We start from the raw sequence: 19527 nt of genomic DNA on the forward strand, positions 1-19527 counted from the left end.
AATTTGGAGAAATACTCTGACATCTCGTTAATGTTTCGGACTGAATATGCCCTTCATCAGACTACTTGGCAAGAGCTTCTGCTGTTTTGGTCAACAACAGAAGTGTGTACATACCTAATGTCAGTACATTTTTGTTTGACAATGCCACTAACTTAGCATTTACCCATAGTTATATTTCTTTTCCTGTTATAAAGTTCAAAGCTGGAAGGGAGGGTAGGGGATTGGGGTGCAGAGCTGTTATGGCTGCAACAGAGTCAGGAAAGTGAATTGCTTGTAGGTAGCCCTACTTCCTGAATTTCTGTATATTTAATAAGCTTTCTTCCTGGAGATAGGACTTGAAAAGCTAATTTTCCTGGTTACTCAATGGCAGCCTGGACCATGGGAAACCCAAGTATCAATGGTAGGTTTCAGAGTAGCAGCCATGTTAGTCTGTATTCACAAAAAGATAAGGAGTACTTGTGGCATCTTAGAGACTAACAAATTATCAATAAAATCAAGTATCAATAAAATACTGGTGCACTGCCCCACCCTTGTTAAACCTTAATCTCAGAGTCTATCAGTTTGTAGGACAGTTTTCTGGCACTTTTTGGTGATCAATTCCTGAACTATATTGCTGAGATGAATAACAGAATTTTTTGCATCCAGAAAAATCTTTGCCCAAGGATTAGTGCCCTCTCATCAGCATTCTTTTCACTGTAAAGAATTTGAAGATAGTGTCTGATTTGGGAAAACATCTCAACTCAAGCCTAAGAGAAGTTTCCAAGCAGTAAATTGGACCAGTTTTTTCAGGGGAATAAAGTAGCAATGATGCATCTTCTCTTTAATCTTGGTAGTTCTCAGTGGCGGCCAGGAATATTGTATTTTTTTCTCATTTCGTTTTAACTGTGGACATTACTGCCTGTATGCAACTAATATTTCACTGTGTCAAAAGCTGGGAAACTCTGAACATAGAAAAAAAAATTCCTTCAAGCATATTCACCACTGAGATAAGCTTAGCACAATGTTTTGTATGCTTACCTGTCCCCAGGCATACATGTTGTTGTGAGTCTGAGAGGGATTGACTTTAGAAAGCAGGAAGCGGGCCTTTGAAAACATAAACCAAAGAGGAAATAAATCACTAAATTTAAAACAAAATAAATCTTGTAGCCACAGAATTTTACCTTGATTATCTGAAGCAAAGCATGCAGGGTTGTCATTTTCTTAGTATTTTCTTTTTGGTAAAGTTAAGTTTTTGTAGGGAAAAGTGAGTACGCTCTAAGTGACAGTAAATGTGAACCAAAACATAAAGATCCCTGAATTCCATAGCTACATCACACAAATAATTTGAGATGTTGACAACTTTTCAAAGTTGTGGAAAATTTAATTTTTTTTAAAGAAAAACCTAGTAAAATAAATGTAAATAATAGAATACTAAGAAATGTTTCAAAATCCAAAAACGAATGGCAGAATAATAGTGTCTAAAAAAGGGAATCAAGCATTAAACAAGTTACTTCTACATACTTATTTCTGTCAGAATTTCAACCTCCTAATTGCTAAGTCACCATTTATATATCTATCCACTAAATTTATTTTAATAATTAAATGAACATTTATAGTATCTTTAATTTAGACACTAATGACACCTCATTTCTTAAATGTACACAATTCACTGTACCTGGCTTCCTCCATGCTCTGTATCAATGTACCGGGGCATTGGGAATCTGGAATGGAGAATTTCCTGGGCATCATCTATTGGAGCTTGTAACAGATGGCGAAAATTTTCATATTCTGGCATGTCTTGGTAGCCTGACTTGCGCCACTGAGCTATGGTCTAGAGAATAAAAAATTTAAAAAGCACTCATTATTATTATCATTTGTATTACTATCATAGTACCTGGGATCCCCAATCATGGACCAGGACACTATTGTGCAAGGTGCTGTACAAACACAGAACAAAAAGACAGTCATCCATTTTCACAATACAGTTGATATAAATAGGACTTTCAGAGGGGAATGTTCCAATGCTCACCTCTACTCTACCATTCCTGCCCTCTTGCTAGACTTTGCTCCCTCCAACTATTAATACCTATTAACTTATAAAACTGACTCTCTAAACACAAAATCTAACAAAACGTGTATGTAACAAAAGCAGGTAATATAAACTTTTACTTTTGTAGCCATTGTCCTTGCCCATACTTTTCCCCACCTTTGTCTGTCAGGCTTAGCTGTGCTAAACTGTAAACTTGTCAGGTCAGGGACCAATCTTATTTCCTGTAAAATGTCATACACACCTAAGGCACAGAATAAATAAATATTAATAGGAATAATGTGTCCAAAAGTACAAAAAAAAACCTTTTGCTGTTCTACATAAAAATTTAGCATGCTGATACCATGTAGGACAAGTTTTAGCTTGAGGCGTGCGGAAGAAAATGAACCTTAACCCCCTTGAAAAACAGGATTTATAATGGAAATAGCAAGTAATACCAGGTGCCACTATATTAAACCACATTAGGCCATAATCCTCCAAACATTTATATACATGTTTAATTTTATGCATGCAAGTAGCTCTATCGGGTTCTACTCAGGTACACACAGTCAAGTACTGTAGTAAATGCTTGCAAAATTAGGGCCTTAGTTTGGTAACAGAATATTTCTACGATGAGCAGGATGTATACATAAGAATGACTGGATCTTACCTCTCCATGATAAATAAGGATCTGGAAAAAGGTGTCCATAAGAAGAATGCGATCTGGCAAAATGCTGCTGCTATCGAGAAGAACAGGCTAAGATAAAGGGGAAAAAAATCAGTTGAATATGCAGAACAGAGTAAACTAAGTATTTTACAAGCCTCTTTGAACAGATCACCAAATTTTAGGAAATGCTTTTCTTTAAAATTACTACTAGTTCTGCATCATTACTTCTCAAAATTACATATCTACAACCCTCATAATTTCATTTTAAAATTAGACTGCTTGATTCCAAATACACAATATTTCATGAACGTGTAATGTAAAAAAGTAAATATGGAAGTCGAGAGTTGGGGGAATTATTTCATCACTGTGCCTTTGCCTTGTCTTTCAAACACCTCCATTTTATCAATACCATGTCACCAGGCCCACCCACAGCAATTCCGGGCCTCAGAGCAGGACAGTCAATGAGCCCCCTAGAAAGGGATGGCTGAGGTTTGATTCGTGCAGGGTACGTTGGAGCCGGGCCCCACGTTGCTGCTGGCCAGGCGTGGTGCTGCCGCATGGGCACGGAGCTACCACATGCGGCGACTGGTACACACAGGTACAAGCCGCGGACGCAGTCTGCCTGACATTTAGGCGGTGCTGCGCCTGCACTTTTCGCCACTGCCAGTACTACCCTGTGCGCGCCTAGGAGCCCTGTGTCCTGCCCAGGTGATTTAAAAGAGACCGGGGATCCCAAGCCCTTTTAAATTGCCTATGCTCCTGGGCAACTGCCCCCCGCAAGCGGGCCCGCATGTCACTACTTTAAAGATGCTTCAGTGTGTAAAGAAACAGTTGTCATCCTGGAACATATTTTCCTTACAGCCTTACTTTTGCAATTAGATAATAGTACTATAGTATTGTCTATGCTGCCCTATATTCTGTATATTGAATACCTAGGCATATATGAATTCTGAGGTATTATTACTTAAAAAGGCAACTGGAAGGCTTTTAATGTGGCCACTATGTGTTGATGTCATGTGAGGCAACAGGATATATCATGATAGAGATACCTCAAAGTATTGATTGTACAAAAAAAGTCAAAGAAAATTGTGACTAGACTGATGTTACTTCACCTACAGCTTCCAGCGCATCATCAAGGATCTACAACCTATCCTGAAAGACGATCCCTCACTCTCACAGATCTTGGGAGACAGGCCAGTCCTTGCTTACAGACAGCCCCCCAAACCTGAAGCAAATACTCACCAGCAACCACACACCACACAACAGAACCACTAACCCAGGAACCTATCCTTGCAACAAAGCCCGTTGCCAACTGTGTCCACATATCTATTCAGGGGACACCATCATAGGGCCTAATCACATCAGCCACACTATCAGAGGCTCATTCACCTGCACATCTACCCATGTGATATATGCCATCATGTGCCAGCAATGCCCCTCTGCCATGTACATTGGCCAAACCAGACAGTCTCTATGCAAAAGAATAAATGGACACAAATCTGACATCAGGAATCATAACATTCAAAAACCAGTAGGAGAACACTTTAAGCTCTCTGGTCTCTCAATAACAGACCTAAAAGTTTCAGAGTAGCAGCCGTGTTAGTCTGTATCTGCAAAAAGAAAAGGAGGACTTGTGGCACCTTAGAGACTAACAAATTTATTTGAGCATAAGCTTTCGTGAGCTACAGCTCACTTCATCGGATGGCAATTCTTCAACAAAAAAACTTCAAAAACAGACTCCAATGTGAAACTGCAGAACTGAAATTAATTTGCAAACTGGACACCATCAGATTAGGCCTGAATAAAGACTGGAAGTGGTTGGGTCATTACAAAACCCAAACCTAATTTCCCCAATACTAATTTCCCCCTACTGTTACTCACACCTTCTTGTCAACTGTCTGAAATGGGCCACTCTCATTAACACTACAAAAGTTATTTTTCCTCCCTTGGTATCCTGCTGTTAATTGATTTATCTCATTAGACTGACCTCACACTTGGTAAGGCAACAACCATCTTTTCATTTATTTATACCTGCTCCTGTATTTTCCACTCCATGCATCTGATGAAGTGGGTTCTAGCCCACGAAAGCTTATGCCCAAATAAATTTGTTAGTCTCTAAGGTGCCACAAAGACTCCTCGTTGTTTTTACTTTGTAGTGTGGAGATCTAACCACATGAGAAAGCATGAAGCCACTATAACTTCAATGAAAAGACAGGGCCAAATTCACTGGCATACCTGGGTGCAACTTCATTGACTTCAGTGGAATTGCTTCACACACTAAGATTGAATTTGACTCAGAATTCTTCTATATTACTAGCTTTCTCGAGCAGAGACTATCTTGTATCTTATCTGTTCCAAATACACACACACACTAAATAATTTATTAAAATCATCCAAATATTATTCTCTATGTACAAAAGTTGTTTTAAAATGTTTTCAGGAAAGGTATTTGTTTCACTTGACTATTACTGTAGCTTCTGGTAAATCCATTTCAAAATGAAATGCAGGGTACTCAGGATATGGGATCTAATGGTTTGGGACTAATAAGTACTAAAGCTTTGGAAACTCGCCTACATTATATCTAAACTAGCCAGAATTCTGGGGTTTGCAAAACTGGCTGCAGTGTAACTAATAGGACTGCAATACGCTAATTAACTATAGTCAACTGTATGAGAATGGAGGGGGTCAGTTCTGGGTGAGATATATGGTGGGACTATGACATCACCTTTCATAAACAGCCTTGAAACTTTGTTTTTCCTAGTAATTGTGTAAAATCCTTCACACCTACTAAAAAGTAAAACCTAGGGTTAAAAATAGGTTTATATCACGGGGAAAATCCTGATGTCATTGAAATCAAAGGCAAAACTCCCATTTGACTTGAAAGGGTCCAGAATTTCATCCCACGTGTCTTGGTTTGGAATGCCATCATACAAAAAAGCGAGTTATGCTCTCGAGGCTATTGTGCAATAATCAGATTTCATTGTTCACATAGCTGCCTTGCTCACAATTTTCTGTTTTATATAAAATACATTACACACACACACACTTTCACAGGCGATGATGCATAAGGTTGTTTTAATACTTACATAAATATCTGCAACACAGCCATGAATACAAAATCCCACATCTAGTGCACTTTTGCCTTATAGTTGAATTAAACATTGTCATACCTCTGGAGGTCCACTGAAAGAGTAGGCATAGAGGATTGGTTGAATCATGATAAGTGACTGGGTTAGATCTTGACGCATGAAATGATGACGATAGTATGAACTCTCATCAGGGCTGTTGTTAAAGACTTGCAAGAAAGGGGACCTCCTTAAGTGAAACATAAACTGCAAAACAAAAAGTCCTACAGGGTTGGACAAATAAAGTGGAAAAAATATGTTTCCAATAAAATTAACAAACTACTAGGTAGTGCAACATTAGAAATCTACCACCCACAAAACTGCATCTCAAATAATTTAACATTGCACTTCTCTATGAAAATAAAGTAAGGTTATTCTCAAAATGGGTAGGCACAAAAAGGAGAGTTTAACATCTCTTCTCTCCCCTATATTTATACTTAAAACAGAATATTCTATACTGTTATAATCTTTACTAAAATAGCATGTGTAAATTAACTGTACAGTTTTTAGGAGTTAGTGTACTATGTTTTAAACACAGAAACTGAGCAAAGAGCAGTTTTACTATGAGAAGCAATACAATTATTATCAACTGCAAATTTGGACCTTTTAGTTCAAAATGGAAAGCCCAAACCCTTTATTGCTGGACCAATGTTTCTACAGTGCAGCCAGTTTACGCTGGAGGTGCTTTGAGTTCAATGGAAAGTCCAGATGCAACAGGGTTTAATAGAGCTCTGGAAATGGTTATTTATTAAATGCACAATTCCTTTTAAGCTCAGCTGCATTAAACTAACAAAACATCAGTGAAGTGTTTCCTCATCAATTTAACATTTTTAAGTAGTACATGAAAGACATCACCAGAGCAATCCTGTATAGCATGAAATTTAAAATATTTGTGAATTTATTTTTTTAATAGCTGTCCCCAACATCTATTTAATATTATTTGTATTACGATAGTACATAGAGGCCTCAGCTAAGAACAGTCCTCCATTATCCTAGGCACTGTATAAACACATTGTAAGAAACAGTCCCTGCCCTGAAGAGCCCTAAACTGACAAGAAGAAAGAGGGTGGAAGGGGAAAGAGAGGCATAGAAAGGTAAAGTGACTTGCCCAAGGTCACACAGCAGGTAAGTGGCTGAGCTGGGAAGAGAACCCAGGTCTTCTGATTCTGAGTCCCAATCCAATGTCCTATCCCCTCCACCACCTCCTGAATCCATGCTTTTCCCCTAATCATTTACTCTTTACTTTTAACACCTTCTTTCTACTCACCTGTGGATAAAGTGAGAAGGTTTCTGAAAATCTGAAGGAGCTTGGATCATCTTTGTGATATTCTCCAAATTTCTGACACTGAAGGAAAAGAAAAATGAATCTAAATTTGTATGGCAGCTTTGTTTATGCCACTATTGTATTTTCAAATATTTAATTTCATTTTATCTATTTTATAATCAATTTTTTTTCCTTCCCCAAGTTTCCTTTACTGTACAAATGTAGTCCAGGATGAAACTTGATACAAATGCTCTTCTTCGCAAGTAATAATTTCCTTCCATATCGGGTTGTGGAATTGGTTTTTTAAATCCCCAAAGAGGAATTACAAAATTAAATGTTCCCAGACAAAAATCATTATGACAGTTAAAGTTGTAAATAAATATCACTTACATGTGGGAGGCAAATTTAACACTACACTGAATAAAATACTAGCTGAAAAAATTTCACCCACCTCCAGTCACAGTACAGTAAGACTGACATCACTAACAGAGACAGCTTAGAAAACTATCACAAATTTTAACTTTGGCAAAGGACTTCTCTAAGGATGCATTTATTTGGTGCTTGCATAAGGAGTTAGTGAAGCTAGAAATAGCTTGTTGCAACTATCTAGATGTAGCTTAACTAGTAGACAGGCATTTAGACAATCCATAAGAAACCAATGGGGGGGGGAAGGGGGAATTTCAGATGGCTGTATCTACAGCCATCTTAACCACTGACGATACAGAATGTATTTAACCATATACACTTCTCAATATATGGGTCTGTCCTTCCCCAAGTGTAATACATTTCTTTTCATGTCTTATGTGTCCATCTTAACTGTGGTAAGCTACACTTCAACTTTCTCAGTTGCAAAATTAGGTTGAAATGCATACTTTTCTTCTCTCTCTCCACCCCCCATCCAGCTTTAAATTTCTACTCCCCAGAGCCAGATCTTTAATCTTATTTTAAACTTCTTGATACTTGGCTGCTTCAGAGCAGTGACTCTGTGCTGAGAGTTGAACACATACTATCTAAAATCTAACTATACTAAAATAATTAGAGTAGTTATGATTTTAGTTAGTAAAATAGGAAATCTTGGTTAGCGATGCATTCATGGTGGTGGTGGTGGTGAAGTATTCAGTCTCTCTATATATAGTATTTACAGATTACCACTGGACACCTGAATTATTTAACAATGTAAACTTGGAGAGAAAAAGTATGGTCTTCTTACCAGTCGTATCAGCTGTCTGTCCAGCCACCTAAGTACATCAGGTCCTTCTTCTGTCTCTGCCCTATAAACTGCCAATCTGGCCATAAGAATGGCAGCTGCCTCTTGGTCAAAAGAAGCAGCAATGTTTTGGATCTGTGTCTGAGCATCTGCCCAGCTGTAAAATAAAGCAATAATTTTTACCACATCTAAAGGAAAAACATCCAGACTCAGGATATTCTATTAAAATTAAGGCAGACAGCATAGCTGTAGCAATTTCATAACAGACAAGCCCATGTTGGAATTCCAAGATCTTAGTTAGGGTGGACTCTTTACTTCCCAATTGCCCCTTCTCTTTTCAGAAATCTCCTAATTTTGAATCAAAATGCAGTTCCACCCACAAAAACATAATGTAATGTCACTATTATTACGAGTCATTTATATAAAAAATGCTGAATTATGAAAGGAAGGATATAGAAAAATGTTAAACTGAAAATTAATGACACATTCTGATTCCTGCAATAATAATTTCCTTGTGCCCCTCATTCTAGGTCTCTGTGTCATTCTGTGCCCTAATTTTGGGCCCTTGCAGATTGTGAGGAATGAGTGTACTGTATGCATACAATGTCAGTTCCGTTGAGTACTGAGAAGATTTTAATTAAATATAATGTAATAAGTTTCAGAGTAACAGCCGTGTTAGTCTGTATTCGCAAAAAGAAAAGGAGTACTTGTGGCACCTTAGAGACTAACCAATTTATTTGAGCATAAGCTTTCGTAAGCTACAGCTCACGAAAGCTTATGCTCAAATAAATTGGTTAGTCTCTAAGGTGCCACAAGTACTCCTTTTCTTTTAATGTAATAAGTGTAAGTCAACCTGGGACTCATGCTAACAGTGATTGCCCACACCTCTTTTAGTAAAGGGAAATCTACCACCAAATTAAGCATGCAATAGTCTGCCCAGTACTAAAGAAAACATCACTCAGTGTTGCAAACTGCCTTCTTAATGTCTAACCTCCGTTTTCTAAGCAAGCTAATTGCAATGCTAATTGAACCCATGAAGCTGCAGGTGAGGGTTTTGGTGGTGGAGGAGCAATTGTATAAAATGACCTTCTGGATAGACCTAATATTCATAGATTTTTAGATCAGAAGGGACCATTATGATCATCTAGTCTGACCACCTGCAAAACACAAGCCATAGAATTTCACCCAGAGATTCTTGTTTTATCTACAAGGATTTGGGTCATTTCAGGGCATTTCCATTCAGCCCTGCAGCTTCTTAGAAATCGGATGCCTTATAGCTCTTCATCCAGAAGACATACATAGTGTATGAGGCACAATCCCATCCTTGCCATGTGCACTGTACATCCAAAAGCACTCAATAGGGTTAAATAACTGAATAATTCTATTTGAAATGCAACAGATGTGTATCACACTATTGCTAAATTAATTCATCACAATTAAAGCTTACTTTCTGGCAACTGTGGTTACTTTGATACGTCTCTGTCCACTTGAATGCTGGTACTGAGTCACAAACTGGATTGCACCACGTCCACCTTGAGGAATTGGAGCATTGTGCTGTGTTAAAAAAAATTAACAAAATCTCACTAAGATTCAGTAGTATAATCATCATATTAGGATTCTTATCACTGCCAAAATCCATTCTGAAATTAGAAATTATACGAAAGAAGCTACTTTAATAAATCTAATATGCTCAGCAAATGTCTAGTGAATAAAAAATATAAGCCAGTAAACTCACTGTCAAACTTGAGCTATAGATTTAAGTCCTAAATTTGTCTAACTTTAAAATTACAGTAATCTAATGGAGAAAGTCCTACATTACAAAAAATCATCATGCCAGCAGCAAGGTTTTAAAGAGAGACTGTTGATTTGAAAAATCTAATTTCTGTATAATTGTTTTTTAACCTACCAATAACACCCAAGATTACTACAATGGAAAGACGTTAGAGAAAAAGCAATAGGCTTTTTTTCCTTTTTGTTCTTTTTGTATACTTGATAGCTTTTGGTGTATAGTGATATGATTAGTTCACTTCGCATAAGTTAGGTGGGAGCGGGGGGAAGATCTGGAAAGAGGATGTATTGTCAACTCATGCTTTTATTGCAAGTGTCACAGTATTGGGTGGTTTTACTTAAAGTCACAGGTTCCAGGTTTGTGTGATTACATGAAAATCTCAGCTATCATTAAAAAAAAAAAAGTTTCTAAACCTCATGTGTACTGTGAAATGCTTAAAAAGTGTGACCCAATTGCTCCGTAAAAGCTCAAAAACCAAACTCAAAGAATCCAAAACACTTTTTAATTCATGATTTTTAGCTAATCTCATGATTTTGGGGGATATGGCTCATAATTTTGTTTTTTAACATTTGGAGTTGGCAATACTGAAGACTTCCTCCAGAGTTTCCTGAGAGGAAACTATTGTAAAATATATAAATTCAATATTATTTTGAAACTAGTTGAACTACCCAAACATTTGCATTCCTGAAAGATGTAAGGAAGTATCTTTAGTGTTGCTTGTAAATGTTACCATTGTAAAGCACAATATGGTGAATCAATGTCTGATATGAGTAATTTCTTAATGGTACTGTATTCTCTATGCTAAGGGTTTAATGCTTTAAAAGAGTTAAAGCAATTCTATTTTTAAGGATTAAAAACAACTGATAATAAAATAACAAACAACGTACAAATATCTGTCATTGTCCCTTAAACCAGAAGTAGTGAAAATGCTGAACAATAATTCACAGCACAGTGTCATAGGAACTGGGATACTGATGGAAACTGAAATTTCAAAGCCCAGGTCAGTCGTCACAGTACGGTATATAACTGAGTGATATACAGATTTCTGTAAGCTCGAAAGCTTGTCTCTCTCACCAACAGAAGTTGATCCAATAAAAGATATTACCTCACCCACTTTGTCTCTCTAATATCCTGGGACCAGCACAGCAACAACACCACTGCATATAACTGGTTAAGTGCGACTCTTATACCTTTGAAACAAGTATCCATCACTTTAGTTTTCAAAATATGCCTGACAATAAGTGGATGCTGAGAAGTGTTAGTTTATTAAATCGCCATTTCACACGCTTTTCTGTGTAAGGCTGACTTTTAAAACTATTTTAGCGATTGTTAAATCGCAAAACAATAGATACGATTTACAAAAAATTATATACACACACATACATAATGATTACTGGCTAATGCTGATTTTATGTTCACTTTTCCCCATTTCACAGTATATTCTGGTATCCTGAACTCCTTATTGTTTCTGATTTTTCTGATTTTTGTGACAATCATATTTCAGTAGAAAAGGAATGCAATATGACCGGTGCTGCAAACATCTGGGTTAAATCTATGTTTCAACTCAACTGTACAAAAGAACATAGCATATCAGATATTAATTTATACAGATTAAACAACAGAACATTAAAATTAAATTCAGTTGTGGCTGAAATGGGGGAAATACACCGAAAACACCATATTCTGCAACTGAAGGGGAAAAAATAGCAAACATCTTGCCTTTTTCTACAAACTAGGATTTCTCAAATATGCTGCAGAACAAACCTAACAGAAATAGAAGTAACCATAAATAGAAGACTACCTTGTTAAATTTAAGTGAAGCATAATTAATGCAATCTGGAAATTTTTGAGCTACAATACACCTCTCACATACTATAAATTTCTTGGGGGTGGCTGTCTAGTGAAAATTCACAAAGAGGAAGGCAAATTATATCTAATTCATCTTAATGAAGGCAGATATCATCTTAATTTTAAAAACAGAGGCTTAACATTATATTTACATGACACCTTTCATGTTGAAGGATCCCCGGAGTGCTTTACCAACTATACATGAATCATTTCACCTACTACTGAAATGCAGCAAAAAATGAGGTGTAATGATGAAGCTGTTCAATAGGAAAAGCAATATTACACAACAGTTTCAGACAAGAAGTGAAAAATAATGTATCCAATTGCAAATGCGGGGAGAATAAGTGGGTAGAATGTAGTTATTCTAATAATTATGTAGGACATCGGCACTTTTTGCAAGAGTGTAAAAAAAAATTAGCTCTACAGGAATTTTAATAAGTAAATCGAAAGTAAATGTAAATCATCAATCACTGAGCAGGTCTCTTTTCAATTTTTATTTTACAAAAGCTGACTGTCATATCTATTTTTCCAATGCTTATAACCATTTACTGAATCTAAAAGATTTTCATACCTTCTCACTTGAATTAATCGTAGTTTTAAAAAACAAGGATTGCTACAAGTCTTGCTCAGAACTTATTTTGCACCTCTGTTCTCTCCTACTATATCTGGGTGCAAGATACAGATTGTCATGTTTGAAATCTTTGCCACAATGGCTTGAGGAAACAACCTCCTCCCTCTTTGGAGGTGAACAGAATAAAACTTATGTTTTCTTCAAGTTTCAAGCATTTCTAATTAATCCATAACACTTCCAATAATTAGCAATTTAAATATGCTTCAGGAATAACAAATATAGATTTTCAAACCCCTATCTAGACAAAGAATAACCAACAGTTTGATAGTAGACTAGAATTTCATACAAAGGACCACATTTTCAAAGTTACATGGGGGCAGCCATTTGTGTACATCTAATTTACACATGTAAATCAGATGTTTGCTCATGCTGATAGCAAGTAATTGGCCAAGTATGTTCATCAATCCCTGATTTATATGCATACATCAAGTATTTGTTTATGTTAGGCACGTACAAATGGATGTGCACAATTGCAGGTGCCTAAGATTTAAGGTCTGATCTATAACATTCAATTTGACAACCAAAACAATCCATATTTCAAAACAGAAATACAGTACAGAAAAATACATTCAGTTACTACTAAAGTACTACATTATTTTCCAAACTCTCAACATCTATTTGGTAACGCAGAGCTATTACAATTGCTGTTTGTTACATATGGATATTTTGAGTCAATATTACTGAGGATTTTAAAGAGAACATTGTAGTTTTGCCTATTAAAAGAAATAAGGAATTATTTTTTCCTCTCTCTTCTCAGGCGGTACAGAATAGATGTATCTGCAAATTGAAATAAGTCTTTATTCATCTGGAACAGAACCCTTTCCCTTCACCTATAGAGAGAGACTTTAGCCTAAAATATCAACATTCAAAGTACCACTCTGGCTTCTGTTCTCACATGAAGAAACATGTTAATATTCAGTTTACTGAAAAATAAAAACCTGGAACTGCTGAATTCAATCCAACAATGCATATTAAAGAGTGTTTACAACAGTCTGAAAACTTGCTAAAATATTTATAAAGATCAGAGATTTGGTTGGTTGGTTTTGGTGTTTCATTTTGTTTTTTTGTTTTTTACTAATTTGAAGAAAAATGCACAACAATGTAAAGCCGCATATTTATATATCTGGTTAAAAGCAATGTACAATGTAACTCTCCAATTTTTTCTCCAACTACGCTATACCAATTCCTCTCTTATCACTAGATTATCTGCTTATTGAAGCTTAAATGGCAGAATTTACAATTATCTAGGGTTTTTTATATATTAAAAAGTAAACATTTTACAGCTAATAAACACTCATTTGTTATTCTATCTTCTGATATCTGTCATTCAATAAATGGATCGCTGCTAGTGTACGTAATGTAACATTTATAAACAGTCAACTCATCACATTGGGTGGATACAAATCAATTTAAAAACTTAACTGAGGATGGTAATAGACTGTGGGAATGGTTGAGGGAGTAGTAAAAATAAAATACAGTATTCAAGATTTACATAAAAATCAAACTACTGTGTTTTGATTTTATTATAAGTGGAGTGAAACTTCTCTTACCTGATTGACCACCTCAAAATACAGCGCAAGGGTTGTATTGGGATTAAGGCCACAGATCTTCCATTGACATGTACCTCCTGTTCCTATCTCCTGTCAATAAATCATATAGAATGATTTTTAAAACAGGAATATTTTGTTGTTGTTCACTAATATACATATAGAGTGATAAAAAAAATGATGCACTTCTTGCATCTGATCACTACAGGCCACTGTTTCCACTATTTCCTCTCTGTTATGGATCCTCAAGGCTCCCTCTACTGGCTTCTAGAGGCAGAGAGGCTGCCAACATGAGCAGCAGCTGCAGGCCAGTTCCCTCAGAAAGAGCAGAAGAACAGGCACCAATTGGGGGCAGAAGAAAGCAAAAGAACTCCATAGGGAAGGCAATAAGGGGCACTCCCAAGATGGCACAGAGAGAGTATGGAAGGACAGACATCACAGGAAGGAAATGGAAAGGGGAAGAGAAGGTGGTATCCCTCCATCACAAAGGTGGCAGCAGAAAAGTCAGATGGAGGTAACAGGCTACTAAACGTCCTCTAAGAAAGAGGCCAGAGGTATAACTGTATGGGCACAAAGTTGGCTTAGGAGAGAGATGGGGATTGTGCAAGAGCGGTTCTTGGGGCTAGATAGACGCTTCCACTGGTCAAATAAATTCCTACATACTGGATACTTATCAAACTTCCTAAATGTTGAGTTCCCCGTCACTGGTTTAATACTTATTTTTGCTATATTTGTAGTTAGGCTGTGCATGTTTTTGTGTGTTTTTACATTATATCATATTGATAGACTATTACATATTGATGCAACGTCATGATACAACATAAATGGGTCACAGGATGTAGGGCTTCATGGAACTGTGGTCTTATAAGAGAACAGAGAACACAGTGAAAAAACTACTTCACCGTTGGTGTCCATCCAAAAACAGAGAATTAAAATACATCCAATATATTTTAAAAAACCTAACCACCTAAATTCACCAGACTCTGTACATAGCCCTCTGATGACTGAGGGCCTTGAGGCGTGAATCAGGGGCATATCTGAAAAACCGTTCATGAACAAATTTTGAAATGCTGATAATGATTTATACAGGGGTTTTGATCCAATAATTAAGTAGTACCAGTACATTCCTCTACAAATCGAGAAAACCTAGGTTTTATTTTCCAGCAATTCAAAATTGCACCCACTTACAACAAAAGTAACTTACATTTTCCGACACACAAGGTCCTTTGGAATTGAGAGAGACACAGGGTCCAATAGCTCCTGAAATCTTGATTTCTCTTGAGGTCTTTATATTTAAAAGAAAAACAGGTCACATATTGAGCTATGCTTACTTATACATTCAATACTGATAAAATAACTTTTTTTTTTAACCCTTCTGGCGGGCGTTCAGTGTTTCATCCACACCTTTAGAAGAGGTTATAAATACATAGGATGTTCAGTATATTTATAATTCTTTCAGCAAACAAAGCCAACTGCTGTTGCAAACATCCAAGTCTAAAAAGTGAACTCTGCTACATGTGTAGTTTTCTAAGTCTGAAATTGTATTGTTTATGAATTATAGCATATAAAGAACACCTACTACTACTACTTAGACCTCTGAGTGCCCCAGAAAGCATATTATAGGTGATGTCTACATCACATAACTAAAGGCATTTTCTACTGAAGATACAATCATTAAAATATTCATGAGATAAGGCTCAGATGAGGGGCTGTGGGATGGGCCATATGACTGTACAAATATCATATTAAATTAATATTCTGTATCTCCTAAACATGCTTTGGTAAAATCAACATCTAATAACTTAAATTATTCTAATACAGTTGTACCTTACAATGGTGTCCTGAAAGAGTTGGGTTTCCCTATTTACCCTTGCCAATTTCTTCAACCAATTTCATAGCTATGTACGTTCAAAACCTGAAGACCAGATCATTACTTCCAGTAATAAAATCCTCCTGAGGGGGCTTTGGGAAAGGAAATACCCAAGAGCAGGCCCTCTCAGAGGTCCAGAGAGACCTGGGCCACTTCCGGCTTTTGAGGCCCCTAGCCATAATAAAAATAAAAAGTGATGTCACATGAAAACAAAATGAGGCACCAAAAAAGAGTGAGACATAATTTGAATATCTTTTTATTTAACAAATGCTTTTCTAGCCTTTTTCTGTGCAAATGCACTTATTATTGAGGAAATATTTAGCTTTCATGCAATGTCACAGTTGATATTAAGCATAGTGAGCCCATTCAAATGTTCTTGTCCCATAGTTGAACGGTGATTGTTCTTTACTTGCTTCAACACGTTGAAGGGGTGTTCACCTGAAGCCACTGATGCAGGCAAACTGACAAAAATACGCAATGCAATTGTGATATTAGGAAACATCCCAGAGAGTCCAAATTCGAGTATTTCTTGAAGCAATTCCTTTGGCTTGCAATCCAATTTAAAGTTTGTGGAATATATTCGTTTGAGGAAGATGACCTTGTCACTGAGATCTTTTGAGATTACTTTGTTGTACTGTTGCTGAAATTGTTCAGCTGCAGAAAGTAGATCTTCATTATTCAGTCTATTGAACTGCCAAAGAAACTCAAAAAGGGTACAAATTAGTCGCTGTGACTCAAATCGACGTGTAAGACCTGACTGAACAGAGTCAATGATGACAAGGAAGACATTGACCCTACAATGATGCTCGGCATCAGATTCAGTCGGTAAATTGCGATTGGTGGAGAACTCAGATGAAATGCCAATATTCTGTGCTACTAATTTGGACTCAGTCAGGATCGCATCCCATTGTTCACAAATCTGTTGAATGTAATTGATAAGACTTTCAGTGTTATCCCTCTCACCATCAAGTGTAGCATTGCGTGCTTCAATTACCAGATTAGTTTGGTGGATCATTGTAAGTAGGTTCATCCACAAAGATGACATCAGAATGCATTCAAATTTGGACATGTGCTTCTGAATAGACTGAAGTTCAGTTCGAGCCCGAGCAGTGAGATTGAGAGATTCAAGCTCATTTAAGCCTTTCTCACTGAATTAAATGCTGCATAACTAGTTGAACACCATCAATCTGTGCAGACCATCTAGTTTTGGACATCCCATGCAGTGAAACAGGAAGATATTGCTTCAGAATTTCCCACCTTTGTGGACTGCTACTGAAGAGATTGTACATTTGCTGAACAGTTCCAAAGTAAGTAATTGCCTCCTTGCATGATTCAGCATAGTCAACACCTACAAGGTTTAGTGTGTGGTTTCCACAATTGAAGAAAATACAGTTTGAATTATGCTCAAGCAGAACTGCTTGTACACCTTTGCACTTCCCAGCCATATTAGATCCATTGTCATAGGCTTGACCAATGCAGACTTGAAAATCTAACTTAAAACCTTCTAGAATTGCTAGAACTCGAGTAGCAATTTCTTTTCCAGTTTTTCTCGTGGAATTATCAAACAAAATAAACCTATCTACAATCTTAACATATTAACCATAGTAGTCCGTTCCTTGTGAGAACAATCTGGAGTGGCATCAACAATGATTTAAAAATACTTGGTATTTTGAATCTGATCAAGAATTGTTGTTTGTACGAATGACCCACATAGCTCAATAAAATCGTTCTGTATGCGTGTGGAGAGATAATGGACTTGCATGTGCTTTTGACTCTCTTGCAACTCTCGAACACATTTTACGTGCTCTCATAAAAGTGGGTCATATTTGCTGAGGAGCTCAACTATGCCTAGAAAGTTTCCATTTGCATGATCACCAATACGTTGACTGGAACCAAAGAAAGCCAGTCCCTGCTCAGAAAGAAAAAGATGACATTCAGGATGCACTCAAGAAGTTTTTTCCAGTTATTAGTTTCTGTAGAGAGTTCAGTCAAGAGTAAATTCTCAACTGAACTTTCAGCTGATGCTGCCCTACTGGCTGATTTCCATGTAACAGAGTTTTCTTTGTGTGACGTTCAACTCTCATATGATGGTATTCAGTCTTTCAAGTTCCTCCAACCTCTGTTGATGCTCCATCCTGATTGATCAAAGGGAACTGATGCATTTGCATCACTTTTGTTCAAAATGAAGCAGGGTGCGCAGTAAAGAGATTGTTTTTCCGTACTCCAGCATAACCAGTCTCTTGTGCACGTCTCACCATTTGGAAGAGTTTTTGTAAGCAGACGAGTAGGGAAAGCATGATTATCAGCATCTTGTGGAATGTTACGTGGAATTTCAAAACAACTAATCTGAAGGAAAGATTGCATTTGAGCAGCACTGCTCTTGTCAATAATTCCAATCTCAGTCACAGTCAAACCTGTAGTACTCATGAATTGCTCTTGCTCCGTAATATTTACATCTTCCTGTTGCTGTTGAGTTTCTTGATCGTACACAGGATCTTCTTCTGCATGTTACTGTTAGCACATCTCCTTCTTGAATTTGGGCCTATAGACTACAAAAGCTTACGATGATGGCCAAGCTAGGGCTCAACCAACCAACCAGTCACCTCTTTTAGCTACCATATGAAAATAAGAATGAGGAATTCTCACACATAAATAATTCCTTAGTCAACTATACCTAAAACTATAAAGACACTGAAACGTAACCATTCTCTACCTTCAACGTGCACTTGATCCAGCACCAGCCTAGTCGTCGTTTGTTTATATAATCAGCTGATCTGAGAGGACACGTTCATCACAGTCTAATCTTGTGTCATCAGAATCGATATATTTTTATTAATATTTATGAACATTTTTAACTCCTTAATATGACAAAATCTGTATCAGTTAACAAAAAAATTATGTCTTTTAACAATTCACTTCTCTTATTTGCTTAAATTTGCAGCTTTAAGCTGAGAGTCTCTCTCTCATTTTGGTCCAATAGGGATGCGCATAAAAACAAGTTGCAAAACTTATCAAATGCCAAAAAATTAACACGTGTCTAAATTTGAGGCCCCCTTTGAGCTTGAAGCCCAGGCCAAATGGCCCTCCTGGCCCCCACTCTGATTGGCCCTGCCCATGAGAACCCTACCATTTTCCTGATGGGGGCAGGTTCCCCGCATAGAGAAAGTCCTGGGACCCCACACCTGATCCTCGAGGATTTGTGGGAGGCCAGCGTGCAGCTACAATGATGGCCCTTGCACCTCCACACCAACTCTGGGCCCTGGCAGGACACCTCCGAGGAAGACATGCTACCAGGAACTCTCCCTAGTCACAGTTGCTCCCAGGTTTCTGAGCCATACATACAGGAGGGAACAAACAAGCACTGAAAGGTACCAAACAATCATCTGGCCTTTTGAATTCCCATTACAGCAGACCAGATTAGTTTTCACATCACTTAAAATTTGCTTCACGCTTCCTCACATTGGCGTACCTAGTATATTATTTTGTTTCTTCTGATATATAACAAAATCTCTCAGGACATTTATCAATGTATATATCTGAATTTCGATACAGACTGTACTTTCCATTGGATCTG

The 19527-nt window shown here is 37.1% G+C and overlaps 1 protein-coding gene across 1 annotated transcript in view; it reads right to left on the reverse strand.

Moving 5' to 3' along the window:
* SEC23A (SEC23 homolog A, COPII coat complex component) overlaps positions 1-19527 on the reverse strand; it is a 50422-nt gene that overhangs the window by 4708 nt on the left and 26187 nt on the right. Inside the window, exons 11-19 of the mRNA XM_074957105.1 lie at positions 15288-15368; positions 14087-14176; positions 9716-9822; positions 8272-8425; positions 7065-7142; positions 5843-6004; positions 2676-2762; positions 1655-1810; positions 1018-1083 (exon numbers count right to left, since the gene is read on the reverse strand). Of these exons, the coding sequence (XP_074813206.1) occupies positions 1018-1083; positions 1655-1810; positions 2676-2762; positions 5843-6004; positions 7065-7142; positions 8272-8425; positions 9716-9822; positions 14087-14176; positions 15288-15368 (981 nt within the window). The remainder of the gene's footprint in view (positions 1-1017; positions 1084-1654; positions 1811-2675; positions 2763-5842; positions 6005-7064; positions 7143-8271; positions 8426-9715; positions 9823-14086; positions 14177-15287; positions 15369-19527) is intronic.

This window comes from Natator depressus, chromosome 6 (genome assembly GCF_965152275.1).
Source record: "Natator depressus isolate rNatDep1 chromosome 6, rNatDep2.hap1, whole genome shotgun sequence".
Taxonomy (NCBI): domain Eukaryota; kingdom Metazoa; phylum Chordata; order Testudines; family Cheloniidae; genus Natator; species Natator depressus.